Source organism: Periplaneta americana, chromosome 2 (assembly GCF_040183065.1).
Source record: "Periplaneta americana isolate PAMFEO1 chromosome 2, P.americana_PAMFEO1_priV1, whole genome shotgun sequence".
Taxonomy (NCBI): domain Eukaryota; kingdom Metazoa; phylum Arthropoda; class Insecta; order Blattodea; family Blattidae; genus Periplaneta; species Periplaneta americana.
Window position 1 is genome coordinate 134,945,028 of NC_091118.1, and position 22,075 is coordinate 134,967,102.

Sequence of the window (22,075 nt, forward strand, 5' to 3'; positions counted from 1 at the left end):
AATATTAAACAGCAAGAACATACAAATTACTTCTAACTGTATTGTATAATTTTATTTAATTTTATTTTCAAGTGTACGTAATTAATATAATCACTGATTTAATTTCAGATAAAGTAACTTCATACCGAGACTACGTATACAACTTGGATCGTTTGACAGTTTATGTAGCAAACAGACCTCGACTGGAAGCTTTTCAGTTAGGAACTGCAAATGACTCTGAGAGTGAATCAGGTGCTTCTAAATGTGGAACAATCACACGTGCCAATAATGCTCTTTTCCAACCTCGTTTACATTTTGAATGTCCAGGAAAAATAATTGGACGTTATGTGTACATTAAAGCTGTAAGTGTTGCTAACAGATGGAGTCGATTATATTCAGCTGTATTGTGCGAGGTACTAGTGTATTGAAAAATTCTGTACAAAATGAAATGTAGTTATACCATAAATGTATTAAATATTTTATGATGCCTCATTTATTTCTTCCATCAAGTGACATATCCATCACAACTGAAGAGATGGATGTAAGAAAGGTGAGAGTGAAATTCACACTATCACATTATTTTTACGTAGATCAGCTAAAACGAATCCTTTGTAATAAGGAGTATAAATTCATAATTTAAAAAAATTGTTAAATTGGTTATTTTATGGCATAATCAACTGTTATGATTATCTAGAGTCTGAGTGAAATGAAGGTGATAACGCCAGTGAAATGTGTCCAAGATCCAGGGCTGAAAGTTTTTCTTAATTGGTTAAGGCAAAACCCTGGAAAAAATCTCAACCAGGATTTTAACCCAGGCCCGCTCGTTTTACGGTCAGATATGCTGTTACTCCACAGTGGTGTTAGGACTTCGATTACACTAGTCTGCGATGAAATTCCTGCCTCCAAAGTTTAAATGTTTTTGGGGTATTTTTAGCATGCTGAAATCAAATTCAAGGCCAACAAGTTCCTATCACGTACCATTTTTTTGTTATTTTTATTTTCTTATAATATATTACGACAATTTACAGCATAATTATTTAAACTGTAATATTTTAACATATGTAAGTATGTTAGGATATGAAAACCAAATGTATTCAACATATTTTTAAGGTGTTTATATTGAAAACCAAGGACACTGGATTTTCTTAGCAGATAGGGGGTGCAAGCACATAAGGAAGTTAGGGCGAAATAACGTGCAGCCTTGTCATTATTTTTATTTGTGGAAGATAGAAATGTCAGCCACTCCTTGGTGAGAGACTGAACACAACTCGTCTAGTTTCTCTCACATTTCATTAGTCTGTGTTTCATCTGGAAACGAAACGAAATCAGTTTGCGGCTTTATTGTGGAGTAGAATGTTGAAAGTTTTTAGTTCAGTAACAAAGTATTTACCATGTTGCATCGAGAATGTCTAAATAATCCAGGCCACTTTTGTTATATAACTTATGTAGAAGATACACATTGCCTAAGCAGAGGTGTATTATTACAGATTTTGTGAAAAAGTCATACCATGCCTATTTTGGAATCAAACTTGGAGACCAAAGTAAAGCTTGGGCACCACACAAAGTATGTAGAGTATGCAGTGAAGAATTTCGTCATTTGATCTTTTGGAGTACCTATGGTTTGGAGAGAGCAGTCGAACCATAGTAATGACTGCTACTTCTGTTCGTGTGATTTGAAGGGGTACGAGTCTAAACATAAAAATCAAATCGGGTATTCAGTTGTTCAGTCAGGCATTTTACCTGTGCATAATGTACGAATCCCTGTGCGACCAGAAAATCTTAAACAAACATCATTCTATTGGTACTGACAACGTGAAATAGGTTTTAAATACTTTTTCTCCGAAGATGATAATCTTGTATATTGCAGTAATGTGAAAGAATTTATGCTAAAACTTGGACTTCCAAACTATGACCTAAATAAATGGAGACTGCTCATTGATGCTTCCAAGCAAAGTTTAAAGGATTTCCTCCTTCATAACGGAAACATTTTTGGTTCAGTGCCCGTTACCTATTCAGTGATCCTAAAGAAATCATACACAAATTTGCAACTAAGAACTTACTGTTGTTGCGACTAGACTATAAGAACACTAACGGCAAGTTTGTGATGATTACAAAGTTCTTACTATATTCCTGGGTCAACAATCTGGTTTTACCAAATTTCCATCCATTCTTTGCCTATAGGATAGTAGGGTACGAGTTGATCACTGGACTATGAAAGACTGGCCACCTCAAAAAAATTTGGAAGTCGGTTGTAAGAATGTTGTGCGCCAAAGCCTTGTGAGTTCTTCTAAAGTTGTGCTGCCATCTCTCCACATCAAGCGTGGCTTAATGAAACAGCTTGTAAAAGCTTTAAATAAGTAAGGAGGCTGTTATAAGTACATATCTGGTGCAGCATTTAAAAACAGTATGAATGAAAAGGAGAAATCAGCATGGATTTTTTTTTGTGAAGTTGTTTTAAAATTTCTTGGCAACAAGGATCCTAATTACCGAAACATTGTGGCTAACACGCTTGAAGCATACAAGGAATTTGATTGTAACGTGAGTATCAAAATTTTCTGTTTTCTCAGCTAGATTATTTCGCCGAAAATCTAGGATTTTTCAGCTAAGAGTAAGATGAACGATTTCACAAGGCTCTGCAGGAGTTCGAAAGAAGGTACCAGGGACGCCGGAGCATCAGTATGCTTGGTGATTATTGTTGGATGTTAAAGCGTGAAATACCTCAAGAGAAACATAAAAGAAAGAGGAACAGGAGGACTTTCTCAACTAAGAAGCAAGTGGTGTAATTTTTTGTGTGATACATTGTGCTAACTTATACATCTAATAGTGAAGTAAACAAGACAAAACAAAGCAAAAACACTCTAGTGACATGTATGAACAACCATACACATAATTTCAGCAAGTTGTGTCTTTTAAATATTGCTTTTGAATTTGAAATAAAAAAGTGAAAGGAAAAAGTTGGTGATGAAATTCACGTAATTATAAAATACATTTAAAGTGATTTTGCAAACAAACCTGACGTGATAGAAGCAAACGGATTGAAAATTCGGATTCAGCACATCGACATTATATAAAATCACATTACTTAGTTTAGGCAACAAACACAAAGTTGAAATTCGCAGGCTAGTGTTATGTATTGGGAATAAGGTTTACTTCAGGAAATCATTGTTGGATGTCAGTTTACGTCTTGTGAGTTCATTGAAAGTGTCATTCTGTGTTAATTTATGTTAATAAAATATAATGGGCGATGAAGATAAGAAGGACATTGTATACTTAGTAGGCCTACCTATATTCACTAATGAGTTCAAGTATAAAACATTATATCCATATTGAGATGGTACAATAAATAGTATTAAAGATGAAAATAGCAATATATTAGTGCTTTCCAATCAGTAGTCTTTATTAAAAATACAATTAAAGAAAACCTGCATAACAATAACATGACTTTCCAGCAAGAAAGGCATGAGTAAGGGTTTTTATTTCACGCCATTATTCAACAAGTAATATGGAATTTGTGTTTTGTGATTTAGAATCATTCATACAAAATAAGGTGTTTTTAAAATTGTCGCATATCTATTTTAAGGTAACTATGAACGTGGAACTACTTTTTAATAGAAAGTACCTCTGGAGATTGCTGAAAATTACTTCCTTCTTCCTGCAAACACATTGCTAGTATCTGTTTCTGGCAGTTCGCTGCAATATGTCCTGGTTAATGCCACTGCGAAATCTTTAAAATAACCCCACAAGAAGTAATCTAGTGATGTTAGGTCTGGTTATCTAGGTGGATACAGGTTCTTAGAAATTACTCAGTTGTCAAAGAAACTTCTGATTTGAGCAAAAGACTCAGCTGATATGTGACAAATTGCAAAGTCTTGTTGAAAATAACATTGAATCAATTCAATGTCGTCCAGATGCTCAACAAATTCCTCGAAAATATGTTTGTACTGTGCTTACTGTGTCTGCAGGAAGAGGAGCAAGATCTCACTACTCAGCTTGTCAAAACTATCCAATCTTCTGCAGGTGCAGAAGCATCTCATGAACATCAGATAACCAGACCTCGTCTGTGAACAACGTGATGTTTTAGGATGACAGGTAGCCGCACAATTGAAGCCAAGAACCACATGCAGTAAAAGACTCATTTCTCCCTGTTTGGCTCCTGCAGCTCGTGAACACCAGTAATCCAGTATGGCCTCAATTTCGCTGTCTTTGCTGCTCTTTGATATACGGAGTAGGAATATCTCAACTCCTGAGACAAACATAACGATTTCTGAGTAGACTGCTGCAGACAGGCCTGAACATCATCTGACACATATTTTGTCAAATCAGATGTGCGATACTTGCCAGTCTCGTTCAACAAAGAGCCTGTTGTTTTCAACTTCGTCACTAAGGTCAGTATTGTCTCTCTCTCTCGGGAGGTATTCACACAATGTACTGTCTCTAGAAAGCCTTTTGAATGGCAATTTTGGAGTTCTATATTCAGTAATTTTTCACTAAGAATACACACTGAGGTAATGTGTATATCATCTTCACTGATGCAGACAACAATAAGCAATAAGTGAAAGGGAAGAGAAAATTGAAGTCCAGAATGATGATAGTGGCGACATATTTGAACATCTTACAAAACAAAACAAAACTTCTAGTTTCAACATTTTACACAAAACCCTGTCCAAAATAATCAATGTACACAAAGTTATTCTTCTTCTTCCATAGCACTACAGCCCTGAGTGAGCTTTGGCTTCCCTTACAATCCTAGACCAATCACTTCTCTGTTGTGCCAATTATTTCCATCTTCTAACTCCCATACTCTTCAAATCCATTTCCACGTCTTGCAACCATCTTTTCCTTGGCCTTTCTTTCTTTCTGACTCCTATTATTCCATTGTTCAACAGGTATTTTGGTGTTCTATCATTTTGCATCCTTTCTACATGACTCAGCCAACCAAGTCTCAAGGATTTAATATGCCTCACCAGATCCTCTCTTTTTAATATCTGGTCAATCTCTCTATATTCTCACATATTGGCCCATATATACGCCTAATGATTTTTCTTTCAAATCTTCATAGAGCATTTATATAATTTTTATTCATTGTCCAGGTACACAAAGTTATACTGTTTTAAAAACCACCTATTTTATATTAATCTCACACTGTATATATTCTGTGTATATTCAACAGCATTTTCATAAAATTATAATAATAATTAACACTGAAAATCCGGAGATATCTAGAGGCAAATTATTAAGTCCAGAGACATTCTGAGGATGAATTCCGTCTGGGGACAAAAAGCAAAATTCTAGGACTGTCCCCAGAAAACAGGAACATCTGGCAGTGGCGTAGAATTTTGTTAAGGGGGGGGGGGGGGAGGTGTCCATGATTTAAATTGTTTACAACTTACATTATCGGAATTTTAAATTATGAACTCAAAAATAAACTATTTATCAACATCGAACAAATTGGTTGAATCATCACAAAATTATCTCTAAAATAATCTTTAAATACAGTCCTAATGGAAGAAGACAAATGAGATATTTGCAAAAGTGTTGACTGACTAGTTTAAAAAATCATAAACACATAAACTTAAAACAACCAACTACAGCTATTTCAACACTTAACAGTAACAGTGATAATGACTATTATAATGTAGTGGTGATACCAAAGATGTTAACCAATCAAATGTTGTAAAGTTCTCTTACATGCTATAGACTTAGTGTAACATAAGATTTCAACTTTATTTTCCTCCCAGATAAAGGCATACTTCGACTATTTGACCCTGCGATTTTCAGGCCATTAAAGCATTCAAGAAGACTAGAAACTGAAATTCTTATAGCACAACATTAATATTTTAATAAAGAAAAAAAAGTGTTGTAAAAAACTGGGTACTCTGGACAGGGTAGACTAAACATATCGAAGTGAGCGACGAACAAATTGTATACTTACATTACACTTGTATGTAAAATCTTTATTAAAGCTAGCTACAATCCATAGCAATTACTAGAATTATATTAGGATTCTTTTTTTATATATATTAAAATGTGAATCATCACACTTGAAAATCTATGAAGTTTAACTTTAAAATTAATTTTATGAAAATTCACAAATTTTCTTACATGTACAAGCTCCTTTACAACATTCTAAGGACAGTTTCTTTATTCATAAAAATACATTCTTTTTATATAACCTTTGTTATCAAATAGCAAAACATTTTCACCATTCTGAAATGTACTGTATAAATCCATTTTTTTCATAAGAATCAGACCACAGTCTCTCTTTATTTATTTTTTATGGATTTCACTAAATGAAATACATTTCATGTCTCTTACCAGTTAAAATCTGGCCAAAGCAAAACATTCTCTTGTATTTTAAGAAAACTACTGAAACAAACACAGATTCAGAATATATATATATACAGTATATATATGATAAAATAATATTTTATATGAGTAAAACTTGAGTGATGTTGAAACAGTATACGAAACAGTGATTGATATATGTGAAAAAATAAGCGAAAATATGAGGGCGATTCCAGAAGTAATGCACACTTTGCATGCGTTCCCCATTCCTTGAGATCTGTGAGAATCTCATTAAGCTAGTAATGAGAGTTATTCCAAACAAGTTTGTGCAAGTTCAGCTAAATTGTATAAAAACTTCCTTGTGTAATAGATATATTTATATTATTAGTCATAATTCAACAGTGTTTTTCATTAAATCATTAAAATGTACATAGTATTAAAATATAACACTTAACAATTATTAATAAAACATTGTTAAGTGCTTTTTAATGCTGTAATATTTTAATATTATGTACATTTTAATGATTACTTGTGTAGGATGATTGAAATGGACGACGAAAATCAGTCAGGTCACGTCACTGTCTTAGATCCTTCATTAAAATTAAAACTTTTTGTGGTTGTACGGCGATGGAAATTTATGAATTGTTTTGAAAAGTGTGTGATGAATCTACAGAAGATCATAGCACCATTTTCCGATGATGTTGATGTTTCCATGCCGTGGAAGAACAAAATTATCTACGAACTTCACTACAGAGATTATTATTTCAATGTTGGTACATCAATCACTACAGATTACTGCTCAAAGTTTTTTGTAAGAAACTGCACCCAAAAATCTGCCAGAAACAAACATAGCTATTGGTAACTAGTGTGCTGCCTCTCCATGTGAGATCTCATATCGCTGAGCCATTGATGACTGTATTAACCACTTACAAGTGGGAAACACTCCCTCATCCAGCTTACAGTCCGGATATGAGTCATCTGAACATGATCTTTTCCCCAAAAAGAAATTACACTTCAGGGTCAATGTTTTATGAGTTAAGTGACCCAAATACAGCTGTGACTTGATGCATTTCAGTGTTAACTATAAATGAAAATTAAACAGCATCCAACAGCTACTACAACGTTGGGGAACAGTCATAACACTCCAAGGGGACTATTGTCAACGATCTTGACAAAATGAAATGTATGCGAATTAAGTATGTACTTTATTTCTGGGATTACCTCATATATTAACTAAGAATTTTTAGAAAAATGACAGAAGATTATCTATAGTAGTTCTCAGTTACTGATAGTTACTTTAGGTAATAATTCGTTTTGAAAAATGACCTACTTCTTCTTTCCTAGTATTGTAATATTTCTTTATTGCTCCTTTAACGACTTTTTTTTAGTAGGCTACACTTAATTAAGTTCATCCAAATTTATCATATTACCAGTCCTGACGCACGAACAATAGATTAGATAAGAAAAATTAAAACCATGAACACAATGAAAGGAACAATAACAGTAATAAATAATACATTACTCATTTTAGGTCGTCGTCTGCAAGGTTTTCTTTCACCGTTATTTTTAATATTAAGGTACCAATACACACTTCAATACTAAAATACAATATTTAGCATTAACACTCAACTTTGATGAAAGGCACTTTCTAGAAGGGCGAGGAAATGTAGGTTATGAAGATTCCAAATGAGACACGAAAATATTTCATAGGAGAAAATAGTAATGCCAGTTCAAGAATTTATATCAATGAACATTATTGAAACATAGCTTACATCTCTAGTAACTATTTTTCAACAAATACAATCATATTTATGTGGAAATAACGATGCACTGGCTATTCCAATATTAAGCTTGCATTCCCACAAAAACAGTTGAATCATTGCTTCAAAGATTATAAGTGAAGGATACAACCTAATTATATTTATAGAACAAACAGTAGATAATATTGAGATTATTTGAATAGGCTAACATAACAGTTTACGATATATACGAGGCTGGGGTACTGTTACTGTTGAAGATCAAAGGCCCTACATTAAAATCGTACTTTACATAGCAAAAACCCCACAGAAATTCACAATGCTTTAAGTGAAGTTTGTGGTGAGTTCACAGTGGACCGCAGCACAGTTTCTCTTTGGGCTCATGTTTTCATGGTGGTAGTATGAGCATTGACGATGATCCAAGACAAGGAAGGCCGAAAACATCAACAGGTGAACGAAATGTGAAACTTATAGCAGATGTTCTTGAAGAAGATCGTCATGCAACATATGGGGAACTTTCTGAAGCCAAAGGGATTCCATCAACGTCAGTATTCCGTATTCTGACAAAACGATTTAAAGAAGAGAAAAATTTCTGCGCGATGGGTCCCTCACTGCTTGACTGCTGAACAAAAGCAGAAACCCCTGGACATTGCAATCTTGCTGAAATAAAGATTCAACATTGAAGGTCAAGCATTCTTGCGTTGAATTGTCGCTATTGATGAAACTTGGGTTAGAGACTTTGAACTGGAGTTGAAATCACAGTCCAATGAATGGAGAGATTCAGCTTCCCCATGACCAAAAAAAATTTCGACGACTTCAATCAAAGGTGAAGCAAATGATATCTTTGCTTACGATCATCAAGAAATCATCATGACAAAGAGTCCCATGTGGAACAAGTGTCCTAGCAGTGTATTATCGTAACTTCATGCAAAATCTGCGCAGAAAAATGCACAAAAATCGATCTCAGTTGTTCGAGCTAGGCCACTGATTCTCCATGAAAATGCTTGCTTGCACATCGGGAATGTTATAACTCAAAAGCTGTGCAAAATGGATGGGAAGTGTTACCTCATGCTCCCTACAGTCCGGACATGAGTCCACCAGACTTTGACTTGTTCCCGAAGTTGAAAGAACCTATGCGTGGACGTCATTTTGCTTCTCTGGAAGAGCTTTCTGCCACCGTTACCCGAACCATTCAAAAGATGAACAGAAGTGGTACCTTGGATGAATATTAAAACTTTCCAGACGTTGGGATTCAGTCATTGAGAAGCAGGGATACTATAATGAAGGACTGTAAAGAGATACTGTAAAAAAAATAAATGTGTAAGTAAAAAAATTTGTGTGCATTATTTATGAAATTAACCCTCATACAATTTTTTAAAAAGTGACAAGTAACATGTAAGTGGTGCAACTTTAACCAATAACCTTTGGCAAGAGAATTTCAATCAATACATGAGAAAATTTTTAAGGAGATACAAAAAAAAATTATTAATGTAAGGACTGCTGTTATTGAATGTGCCACATTTTGTTAGTCGCATATGTTAATAATATTAATGTCTGGGATACTTTCCCTCTTCCCCCTTTCTCTCTCCTCTATCCAGTCCTGGTTACACTTCAATCTTATCATTTCCATTCTCATATTCTATTAAATTTTCTTTGTGTCTGTTAAAAGCCTGCACAGTCTCTTTACATTTCTGCAGAATTCTGAAATAACTGTGCCACCTCTTTAACCTAACACTAACAACTCAATTTCATTCCAGTATACAAATTTGTACAATCTCACGCAAGTCATGTCACAATGATGTTAGGTGCAGAGTTCTCTATTTTCCTGATTTTCTGCAGTCTCACAGAACCTGCACAGACAATTGTTCAAAATACAGAAAATATGGATGAGAATATGATAGGCAATTTTTCCTAAACCACCCTCATTCAGGGACAGACATTTGTATGCCTTATAAATCTATGATACAACACTTTTTAATTTCTTTCCAAGAGATACTTCTATGAATAAGTTACATTTATATATACACAGTGCTTTTCTCTGGTGGAACATGTTGGAATGGTGTTCCAGCACCTTTTTGTTATATTTTTCATCACAGAACCAAGAAATGTGTTAATAATTATGTTTTTAACATGATAATTATTCCTTGAACTCCTTATAGGCTTTGTAAATCTTAAAGTTGGGCGAAAAGGAGGTTAAAACGACAAATTTTCCGTCCAATGGACAGTAACCATCTCCTAGTATGTTATAAAATATTCTACATAGAGTTGTCATCTTTTTCTCCAGAAGAATGTGTGTGTGTGTGTGTGTGTGTGTGTGTGTGTGCGCACGCACGCACACACGCGCGTGCGTGTAAATGTAAAACACTTCTTGAATATTAACAAATATTAATAAAAAATCATCTTTTATTTCTAATTTCCTTTCTTCTATCGATTTTTTTACCTTAAAAAATCCGTTGTCATTGAAAGATTTTAATCCGTGAATCTCAATTTCAATACCAGCCATGGTAACCATTAGGCTACCAAGAACATGAAGATGAATAGAAATGTGGGTTAGGAATTCCGACCATTCTCGCAATATATACAATAAATTTTCCGAGGCAAACATGGTAGCCTATACATGTGAGAAACTCTGTATTACACCTATACTGTTTCTCCCAACAGAGTAGTACAGTATGGTACTTTTTTCAAGTGAGAGATACTTATGTCAAATGATTTTATATATATCTAAAAAAATAATAATTAAGTCTACCAATAGCAATAGTATGTTCTGTTAAAGCCAGATTCTCGTATGTAAGAGACTTGGAAAGACTGTAATTGAGCTAACACTGTTGATATAATCGGACTGGTTTTGTTGTTCTTTTTTAAATAAAGACACCATAATTTATATAGAATAAAAAATTCAAATGGCAAAATGTTCTGTTCAGTGCTATTACGAATCCATAAAGAGGTGTTTATTCCCTTACAATTCATTTCATACAATTTTAAATATAATTAAAATGTAATATAATTCTCACTCCTTGTCAAAAATATTTCGCATAATTTGTTTGCTGCAAGAGCTTGACTAGATATTTTTGAATAAACAAAAAATATGTCCAAGAAAACTATGCATTTATATAGCACCAAGTGGAAAGACAATGCATTAGTAATAATAGTATAGGGGTTCAAATGTTACGATGTATTGTGGAAAAAAAGTACAATATGCATATTTATAAGATCTGATAAAAATTAGTGGAATGTGTACATATACATACATACATTTAAAATCTAGATCAACAAACCAGATCCAACTGTCATTTTACATGGGAAAGCTCAATAAATATAAATGATAGAGTTATACAACAATTCGAGAATTAAATTTACATTATATATCATAACGCAACTTCCATACCAAAGGATGACCAGAAAGCACAAATTGTAATGACAGTTTTATTATTTTATTCAAAGCTAAGCTTAAAGCTTACTTAAAGCATAATTTATTACAGATACATCAATGCTGCTTTTGTTATAGCAATCGAAGTTCACATACATATCTGCCACATCTTGCAATGTAACTCTCATTTATTACAAAAATCTTAATCTTGTTATATTGGTTGGTATCTCTCTGTCTACAAACAGATTAGTTGAGAAATTGTGTCCATAGAAAATCCTATGTGTATCTCCCAGTTAACATTAAATGACTACTAGGACCAGACTACTTTTTGTAGAGCCATGGCTGTTTAATAATCATTTGTGATCATGTTGGCTATCACATTAACAGTCATAACTTCATTCGCAGCTGCAAAATGAACAGTCCAAACCATTGTCTACGATTCTTTAACTAATGATGTTGCATTTCTGGATCTCTCCTGCCATCAGTCCTTCCTTGCATTATAAGATGTAATAACTCGTATTGATTTTGATGACACAAAATGTGACCAAAATACTCCAACTTCCGTCTGTATAGGAGAACCAGAAAACATAATACTGAACCATCCTCATTTGAAGATTCAATGTGAGATCGTAATTACAAAATACCTTTCTCATAAATAGAAAAGCAGCCTTTGCTTACTCTATGGAGTATTTTGATTTCGATAGAAGGATCTTATTTTTAATATATATCACAAATACACTGCCCTCGATATTCTCTCCAGCCTTGTCTCATCAACACAGATACCATTGTCTTGAATATAATCATATATTTTGTTTTGGAATGTTTAATTTTTAGGCTAACTCCTTACAGTTTTCATATATTCGTCTTATTAGTAACTATAACTATTCATTGTTTTTGTTAGAATTAATGTATTACCCAACATGGCATCATGGTCTAAGACATCCTGCCTAAGACTTGTATTATAGAATGCGCACTGGTTCGAGTCCTCATGGGGGAAGAAATTTTCTCATGAAATTTCGGTCAGTGTATGGGACTGGTGCCCATCCAGCATCATGATGCACTTGGGGAGCTACGATAGGTAGCAAAATCCGATTGCGAAAGCCAGCTATAATGATTGGGGTATCATCGTGCTAACCACATTCTGGTTGGATGATCATCCACCTCTGCTTTGGCATGAGAACATTAGGCCAACAGCCGGCTGATTGGTCTGGCCCCTTCAAGGGGATTAATGTATTATCAGCATATCTTATGTCGTTGACGGACTTTCCATTTATGATCAAACCTGCATCTATCTCATGAAGTGTTTTAATAAATATTTCTTTAGAATATAAATTAAAAAGTAGCAGTGATAAGATACATTCTTGTTTTACACTTACCTAACCAGACAGCCAAAAGAAAATTTCCTAAAACTGCACTGAGACATACGATGTTAAATGAGATAGAAGTTTCCAAAAATGATATCACAGGGAAAAGAGTAAGTTTTTGTTCAATCATAATGATAAAGTATCTTCCTTTCTTCCTGTATGTCTCATGCTTCATCTTTCGCAAAACTTCTGGTTACATATTTCTTCATCTTTTGCAAAACTTCTGGTTACATGTTTATCTACTTATTCACGTATTGGTCATATATTTCTTATTCATCTTTTCATGTTCAATTATCTTCGAAAGTGCTTTAGAAGTGGCAGAAATATATAATTTTGTTAATAAAGAGAAAATTTTTAATTTCTGTTAATTAGTTTTTAATTACTTAATGGGAACTTTTCAATGAATACAGAACTCTTCAAGACCAATTCAATGAATACAGGACTCTTCAAGACCAAATATGTAATTTTTCTTTTCATAAAATCTCTATCTAAATAATTTTCGTTCACTTTTTATCCCTTTAATAATGGTAATGACACTATTTTACCAAAATTAGATTGATATATAGCAACTATTTCTGAAGTGCACTTTCCATTTGTAACTTCCTGTCCTTCATTTGAAATATTAATGAAATACCATCCTATTTCAATTGTTCTTCTAATGTTACTATTATTGCAAAGCATTTATGTGCCACATTTTCAGTTATTGCACTTTATCACTGTATTTTAGTGCTTGTAATTCAAGAGACATGATAGTGGTCTTTGTCATTGTCATATCGATGGTTCAGAGCAATCGTTAACTACCATTATTGACACTGCTAGTTGATAGTACTGCTTTGGCCAGTTGATATTATACCTTCTTTTTTTAAAGATGTGACATGACATTAGTGGTGCAATCGGAAAAACAACTGAATAACACATAGCATGGGAGGCCTGTTGTTATGGTAATAACAAAGTTACAGTTCTCATAGTGAGTATCCAATAGTTCTCTTGGTACCATTTGTTGTGCACACAATGTCAGCATTAATTATGTTTTGTGTTTAATTCTCGGTCGATTTCTCGATTGTTTTATACCTTTGTATCAATTCGCTGGCTAAATGTTACAAAGGGTGTATGTAGTAATATTTCTGATATAGACATAGAACCTTGTAATATTGAGCCAGCGAATTGTCAACGAATACTTTAACATCAGCCATGTAACATCAGCTGATCACGTGGTCGTCCATATTGGCAACATAGCACTTTAGTTTCAAGCTTGGCCACTTAACTGTTATATTTCATCTTTAAGAAAACAGGTACAGTCATCGTCATTCTTCCATATCTTATGCCTCATGGTCTATAATAATCTTTCTTGAATCATCCTTTGAAACTTTTCTTTCCATGTATAATAAAGTTGCTTTGAAATTCTGTCATTGTCAATCCTCTCCACAAGGTGTTTTGAATTATTCTACAATATTCAAATTCTGTGTAGGTACAATAAAAGTGAAATTGGAGATCATCATCACATAGATATCCTATCTCTGCTGTTGTCAATATTTGTTAAGACTTTCTAATGGACCATATATCAAATCATATTTGTATTATCAGTGTGATCAATCACAATAGTTCCATTTCTTACATTATATTAATAGTTAATGTTGCAAAGTTTACATTTTCACATAGTTATTTTCACTTTTAATATACTTTTTTTTGAGAAATACTTGTGTTAATAAAGTAATTTTTTTCTCGAAACAAATAACTTTTTTTAAGGAACTGATTGATGCTAAACATACTAAACTTGAACAATTTTCAATTTTTGTGCTAGAAATGCACACATCTGAAACAGGAGCAATGGAAATGGACGATGCCAATGTAACTATGTAAAATATAAGGTCACCCTCTATACAGAACAATAATTGTTCTACAATACAATTATTACAGAATGTCTGTATTATTGCAGTAAATAATATACTATTTGTATTTGTCAATTTCTACTTAGTCTGGTCACCCTGTGGAACATAAATTCTTTACGAGTCTGAATATTTAAACAGTAGATCTCAATTTACATGCTCAATATCTACTTCAACCTAGTATACATAATTATAACCAACAGTAAATATTCCTGAAAAAGAAGTAACTGATCACGTATGATATAATCGTCATTAATACTGAGGTATATTAAATAAGCCAAATAATGGGAAAATCTCACAAACAACTCTTAAGAATGTTCAGTACTACAAAATAAGCTTTACTATGTATCAGTGTTACACCATCTTGTTATCAAGTATATGTGAGTCTCTTTTATGGTAAAGTTTCGCGGAAAATTCAAGCAACTGAACCAAATCAGAGTACAGTACAATATACGTAACAATGATTTCCCAGTGAATTGAGTAAAAATAGTATTTTACTTAAAAAGAGAATACAATATACATTGCACATCACTAGAAGTACATGTCACAGCACTCAGTTCTTATTTATACGGAAAATTATTTCCAGTACCACTGGTTGTACTATACACCATACTAGATGCTAAACATTGCTGGCAGAGATTTTTCATATATATTTTTATAAAGTATGATTTGCATCTGAATTGAAATAATCTGAGAATATGAAGCCTTTTCGAAGAAACACAGCTATTGCTAAGGAGATGAAATTTTTTAGGTTATGTTGTAGAAAAACAAGAGAAGATATAGAACACCAAATAAAGCAATAAGAAAAATGATGAAAATGGTTAGAAATATTCTAGATGACGTGCAAAAACTACAGCTAATATGGTTTTGACGTTCAGAATGGAGGGGTGAGTTACTATGGCATAAGTAATTCCAAATAATAACATAGATGGAAAAGGGATCACTCTAGACATAGCTGGAGGGATGACATTAGTGAAGCCATGCAAAAAAATATATACTTGTCTTATATTCTGACTTGAAGTTACAGCAACAAGTAATTTTTATGTATAACTAGTCCCTTAATTCTCCTACACTGTTCACAAACGGATTATATCTGTTCGTGTAGCTTAGAAATTATATCAAACAAAAATTTAAGTATAAATCTCTCTTATTACTTGCTATAAAATTAGAAAAATTTTACCACATTTATTTTAAATCCATAAAATAGGCCACTGAGAATATAGAAAAGTTCAAGATGAAAACATGTGGATTATATAATAAAATATTGGTACTAATCTCTCAACTGGAATTAATTTCACGAATTTACATTACCAGTGCTACTTACCCTCCAGCAACAAACAATTTTTCTGTTGATATGATCCCATTGTGATTGATAGTTAAGAAAATGAACAGGCGGAATTTTTAGCATAAAAAGACACAAATTAAACAAATATGTCACAAAAATAGCATTATGCTAGAACACGAAAGTGAATCAAGAAAAAAGAAAATTTTATACATGAAATGGAAGGGGAGGAGACTTAAAACAAACAGTAATCCCTGTTTCACTACAGAAAAAACTATCATTGGGTCAATGGCGTCACTATAAACTGTAGGCAGCAGGTGCAAAAAGTATGCAAAACTACGAAATATATGTTTAATTTCAAATGATGATTGCTGGCTTCATCCTCTCTGGATAGGAGACATTACTTACAGGATAAATCACTAAATTTTAAAATTCCTTGTTCATTAATTATGAATAGAATAACATTGAAAGTGGAATACAAATTATTTGACATCAGTTAACTAATTGACATTACTTATTTTTCTCAATGTGAAAAAGTGCGGAATTTTACTTAAGAGGTGCATGTATATCCTTCTGAATCTTTTTAACAGTGCCAATTTACTGGAAATGACGTATGGCTTATAGACAAAGATTCGACGTAACTCAATGTCCCTTTTGCAGACAGATGTGATTGTAGATGAAAAAAATATTCTTCTATGTGAAGCATAGAGTATAATCCAGGAAGACATATGATCCAACTAACAAATACTACTGGGATGAAAGATGAAAAATGAAATAAATCCAAGATCTGGAGCATTAGCAAACATCATCAACAACATTATCAGTGTTAATTATAATACATTTAAACAACTTGTTATTACATTATATTTATAGACAATTGTTACTTAAGTAAAAATGTCATAAGCATAAATAATGAATACATTGATTCTTATTTACAAAAAGACGACAATTCTAAATTTACAGTCTTTCGTATGTTGTAGCCCAACGGTCCCTTGACTTATAAATATCTGTGCAGCAAACAAAACTAAATTCGATGGCACTAAATTTATTTCTCTATTGTAAATATAGTTCCTGAGTGCAACTGATAAAGATAACTGTTAAAACAGGTATCTTGCACATTACAAACTATGCAACAATATCTAATTTTCATTAACAGTGTGTTAGGACAGAGAATTATAATACCACGTTCAAGATTAATTCTTTGTACAGTAAATTTAAAATATTCAATGTTTTTATCTTAAAGTCTACTTCACAGTACAGTTAAATAAAGGCAATTATCATTTCACTTGGATCCATGTTAACAAAAAACAAAGAATCTTAAATCCTGTAATTGGTTTCCATAAGAGGCAAAGATTTTTTTTATGCATATCCTATAAAAACTCATACAAAGAGGTATAGCTCTCATGTTTCCTCATCCTTGGCACTAAAAAGAGGTGATGGGACACTGTAAAATTGTAACTTAAGTTTGTCAGATCTGTTTTCAAATGCTGCTTCACCTGCTTTTAGTTACTGTGCTATTATATTTCAATATTTTCTAACAAACACTTGAGAATATGTCAGCATTATATGATTATATTCAAATAATAAAATACTTTATTGTCTTTAAAGAATCCATTTCAGATAAAGTATTCCCTCTTCTTTAATGATGCACTTTGATAGGTCTTTCTTTTGGTGAAAAATGCCCATGACTAAGAATACAAAGTGGTCTCCTTCCCTGCTTCTGTATTTTAAACAGAAATGTATCAATAAGTATATTTATTATGTTTTGATTCAAAGAGTACATTAATTTTTCCAATCCCAGTGCCATTTTCTCATCAATTTCGTCCCTATTCCTCATATCTATTCCATGGTTTCCCATCTTATTCATTAAACTGTTCAGTGGTTGTCACAATTTTATTATTATTATATGTTGCTATATTATTCATAATGACAGAAAACTGTCACACTTAGAAAGTTAACACAGCAATAATATTACTGACATGAATTTGTTCTTACACAATAGATAAAACATCGCACAATTATTTAGCTTCAAAGTCTGGGGAAAATCTCGAAAAAAATCAAACCACGTACAGCTCCTGCAAAAGATCTGAAAGTCTCGTGACTGTTGAGATTTAAACGGCAGGTATTGGTTCCTTGTCATGCACAAAGTCCACTTTCAAAACATTTCTCATTTCGTCTTTCAAGTGTTTCCTCACTCACTAGTAAGTGCCTGTAGTAAATCTCTCTATGTTACATTACAAAAGATTTAAAAATATTCAGTGGTAACATTTTTAAGTGTGTGTATGTGCATTTAAATTGTGCATACAGAGTTGGTTTAAGTGTTTATACATTGCAATTGTTAAGGAAATTGGTCCAGTAATTTCAAAATTAAAATGGGAGACGTTTCATAGCCAAACAAAAGAAGTTATAAACAATGTATTGGTATTGAATAATTTCGAGGGAAAAATTGTTCCAGGACCGGGTATCGAACCCGGGACCTTTGGTTAAACATACCAACGCTCTCACAACTGAGCTACCCGGGAACTCTACCCGACACCGATCCAATTTTTCCCTCTATATCCACAGACCTCAAAGTGGGCTGACAACCGTCAAGCAACCAACATTGAGTGCACACTAACTCTGTGTGACTTAAATTGTGGTTTTCTGTTACGTACAGTGACGTGTATTATGCAAATCAAACTTTCAGGTATAACTCCCTGTAAAGTTAATTTGAATAATTTCGAGGGAAAAATTGTTCCGGGGCCGGGTATCGAACCCGGGACCTTTGGTTAAACGTACCAACGCTCTCACAACTGAGCTACCCGGGAACTCTACCCGACACCGATCCAATTTTTCCCTCTATATCCACAGACCTCAAAGTGGGCTGACAACCGTCAAGCAACCAACATTGAGTGCACACTAACTCTGTGTGACTTAAATTGTGGTTTTCTGTTACGTACAGTGACGTGTATTATGCAAATCAAACTTTCAGGTATAACTCCCTGTAAAGTTAATTTGAATAATTTCGAGGGAAAAATTGTTCCGGGGCCGGGTATCGAACCCGGGACCTTTGGTTAAACGCACCAACACTCTCACAACTGAGCTACCCGGGGACTCTACCCGACACCGATCCAATTTTTCCCTCTCTATTCACAGACCTCAAAGTGGGCTGACAACCGTCAAGCAACCAACATTGAGTGCACACTAACTCTGTGTGACTTAAATTGTGGTTTTCTGTTACGTACAGTGACGTGTATTGTGCAAAACAAACTTTCAGGTATAACTCCCTGTAAAGTTAATTTGAATAATTTCGAGGGAAAAATTGTTCCGGGGCCGGGTATCGAACCCGGGACCTTTGGTTAAACATACCAACGCTCTCCCAACTGAGCTACCCGGGAACTCTACCAGACACCGATCCAATTTTTCCCTCTATATCCACAGACCTCAAAGTGGGCTGACAACCGTCAAGCAAGCAACACTGAGTGCACACTAACTCTATGTGACTTAAATTGTGGTTTTCTGTTTCGTACAGTGACGTGTATTATGCAAATCAAACTTTCAAGTATAACTCCCTGTAAAGTTAATTTGAATAATTTCGAGGAAAAATTGTTCCGGGGCCGGGTATCGAACCCGGGATTGGTATTTATGTCTGAAGAAGGTTTTCAAGAAACTGACAGTCCTGTACACTAAGTTCCAGAGCGAATGGCAATGACTATATGTGTCCCATATTAAAGTCCAAAAAATTGTGACAAGTAAGGAAAATAGAGAATGGCACATCACTGAGAAATGCATTTCAACAGTCTCTGCATCAAGAATAAAACTGCATAGGAGCAGTACTTAGTGTTAGATCTCTGCTAAAAAAACTGGGATTTTCTTGGAAGAAAACGAAAACGAAAACGAATACGTCGTTATGAGTTTAAGAATACAATATTTTTTTAGTTGGTTATTTAACGATGCTGTATCAACTACTCGTTTATCTGAGATTGGTGAATAGCGAGATGGTATTTGGCGAGATAGGTCGAAGATTCACCATAGATTACCTGCCATTCACCTTACGACTGAGAAAAATCTCGAAAAAATTCAACTGGGTAATCAGCCCAAGCAGGAATCGAATCCACGTCCGAACACAACTCTGAATTGGTACGCAAATGCCTCAGTTGACTGAATTACGCTGGTGGCTAAAATACGATATTAAGCAAAAGAGTTTAAACTACTTGAGGCTAATTTCTAATAAAATTATCAAACTGAGAAAAGAAATATTGTGTATCTCGATGAGTCGTACATTGTCATTCCACCTGCATAACTCAGCATATGAACTTCTAGGGTCGGTATCAAAAGGAGAGACTCTAATAATGATACATGGCAGGTGAAAAGGGGTTCGTCCCCAATGCCATACTAATTTCGAAAGCAGAGATCTGGGGATTACCATTCTCAAACTAATTGTGAAAATGTTAACAAAACTGAAAAGGATTATATGGAATGCGATTTGTTTGGTGATGTCATAGACCCCACTGTGATGATGATTCCAGCTGTGATGATGAAATGGATGGGATGATGGAGCTTGAAGACTCTGACTAGCAGCTTGTAGTAAGAGGTCAATGTTTTCAATTATATGTTCAGCACACACCTTTGTCATTTTCACTCAGTTCTCTGCCCCTTCCAAGTGGCGTCAACCAGACTTTCAGATCTTCTGCATGAGCTGTAATTAACCCAAATGGGATTCAAATCCATGCCCGAGTGCAGACTACATGGGTTAGATAAAAGATATCTTTTGGTTACAAAGAGGTTAGAAGTTGTTTATTGCTATTCTGGATTTCCTTGACCATCTCATTTCCACCTTTCTGGCTCTGCAATAAAATAGAAACGGAAACATATGTAGCTTCATCCTTCAAATGTGTTCTGACTAGTTCTACTTATTTTTATTATTAAAAATTTAAACTCATTATTAATATCCCTGTTGTCTTTCACTGTACAGTCTGCAACTGATCTTATAATTCATTATTAGTTCAATTGTTTTAGTTCTTATTAGCCATGATATCTGAGTCTGTGCAATGTACGCCAATGAAGAGATTGTCACCAGTTTAAAGAACTTATAACTGTTTCTTAATACTAGTCAGAGATTGTTGAAGTTTTGAACCATGTCACAGATGCAGAAACATACAACTTTTTACAACTAAATACAGACTCCACTATCAAGGTAGGAGGTCCACCACTGTGGAGTAACGGTCAGCATGCCTGACTGTGAAACAAGTGGACCCGGATTCAAATTCTGGTTGGGACAATTTATCTGGTTGAGGTTTTTCCAGGGTTTTCCCTCAACCCATTAAGAGCAAATGCTGGGTAACTTTCGGTGCTGGACTTTGGATTCATTTCACTGACATTATCACCTTCATCTCATTCGGATGCTAGATAACCTTAGCAGTTGATAAAGCATCGTAAAATAAATAAAAAAAGTGGGCATGGAAAGTGGAATCTACCTGTTGGATCTGTTCCAAAATCTCGTACCAACTTGAACATCACGAAAATCTTAAATCTCACTTGTATCTAAAATTTATTTTCCTGAGAAAATTCTCTTATCATTCTTGACATGTGCACAGGTATTGAAGTTCATCATCATCATCATCATCATCATCTCCTATATCTCCCATTGGAGCAAAGGACATCAATGAACTTTCGCCACTGTCTTCTAGTCTGAGTGATATTGGCAATTTTGGGCCATGATGTCCCTGCCTTCCATATTTCCTCTTCTATTGTTCTTCTCCTTTCTCTCTTTCTGCTGCCTTGTGGGTTCCATCTTAAAGCTTCTTTCTCAGTAGAATTTTCTGTTCGAAGAGTATTGCCAATCCATCCCCATTTCCTTCATTTTATTTGTAGATTTGTTTGCTCTTCTTGTGTTCTTTCCCATAACTCTTTATTTGAAATTGTGTTTGGCCACCAGATATTTAGGATCCTTCTAAGGCAGGGATTTATAAAGACTTGAAGACTTCTAGAGATCTCTACAGTTACCTTCCATGTTTCACAGCCATATACAAGAACTGCTTTCACATTACGGTACTCTGAAATATTCTGATTTTCGTTTGTAGGGAAATATGGTGGAACTTCCATATCGAGTATAGCCATATAAATGCTGCATTTTCTTTCCTAATACAGCTTCTAACATCAGAATTGGCTCC

At 34.1% G+C, this 22,075-nt stretch overlaps 2 protein-coding genes across 3 annotated transcripts in view; one reads left to right on the forward strand and one right to left on the reverse strand.

Annotated features, from left to right (window-relative positions):
- Window positions 1–471, forward strand: part of LOC138694588 (lactadherin-like) — a 119,947-nt gene extending 119,476 nt beyond the window's left edge. For both annotated transcript variants that reach the window (XM_069818463.1, XM_069818462.1), the window contains exon 10: window positions 109–471. In XM_069818463.1, the coding sequence (XP_069674564.1) occupies window positions 109–407 (299 nt within the window). In that variant the 3' untranslated portion in view covers window positions 408–471. The remainder of the gene's footprint in view (window positions 1–108) is intronic.
- Window positions 472–3,529: 3,058 nt separating this feature from the next.
- cdm (importin-13-like protein cdm) overlaps window positions 3,530–22,075 on the reverse strand; it is an 81,742-nt gene continuing 63,196 nt past the window's right edge. Inside the window, exon 18 of the mRNA XM_069818460.1 lies at window positions 3,530–4,222. Within this exon, the coding sequence (XP_069674561.1) occupies window positions 4,216–4,222 (7 nt within the window). The 3' untranslated portion in view covers window positions 3,530–4,215. The remainder of the gene's footprint in view (window positions 4,223–22,075) is intronic.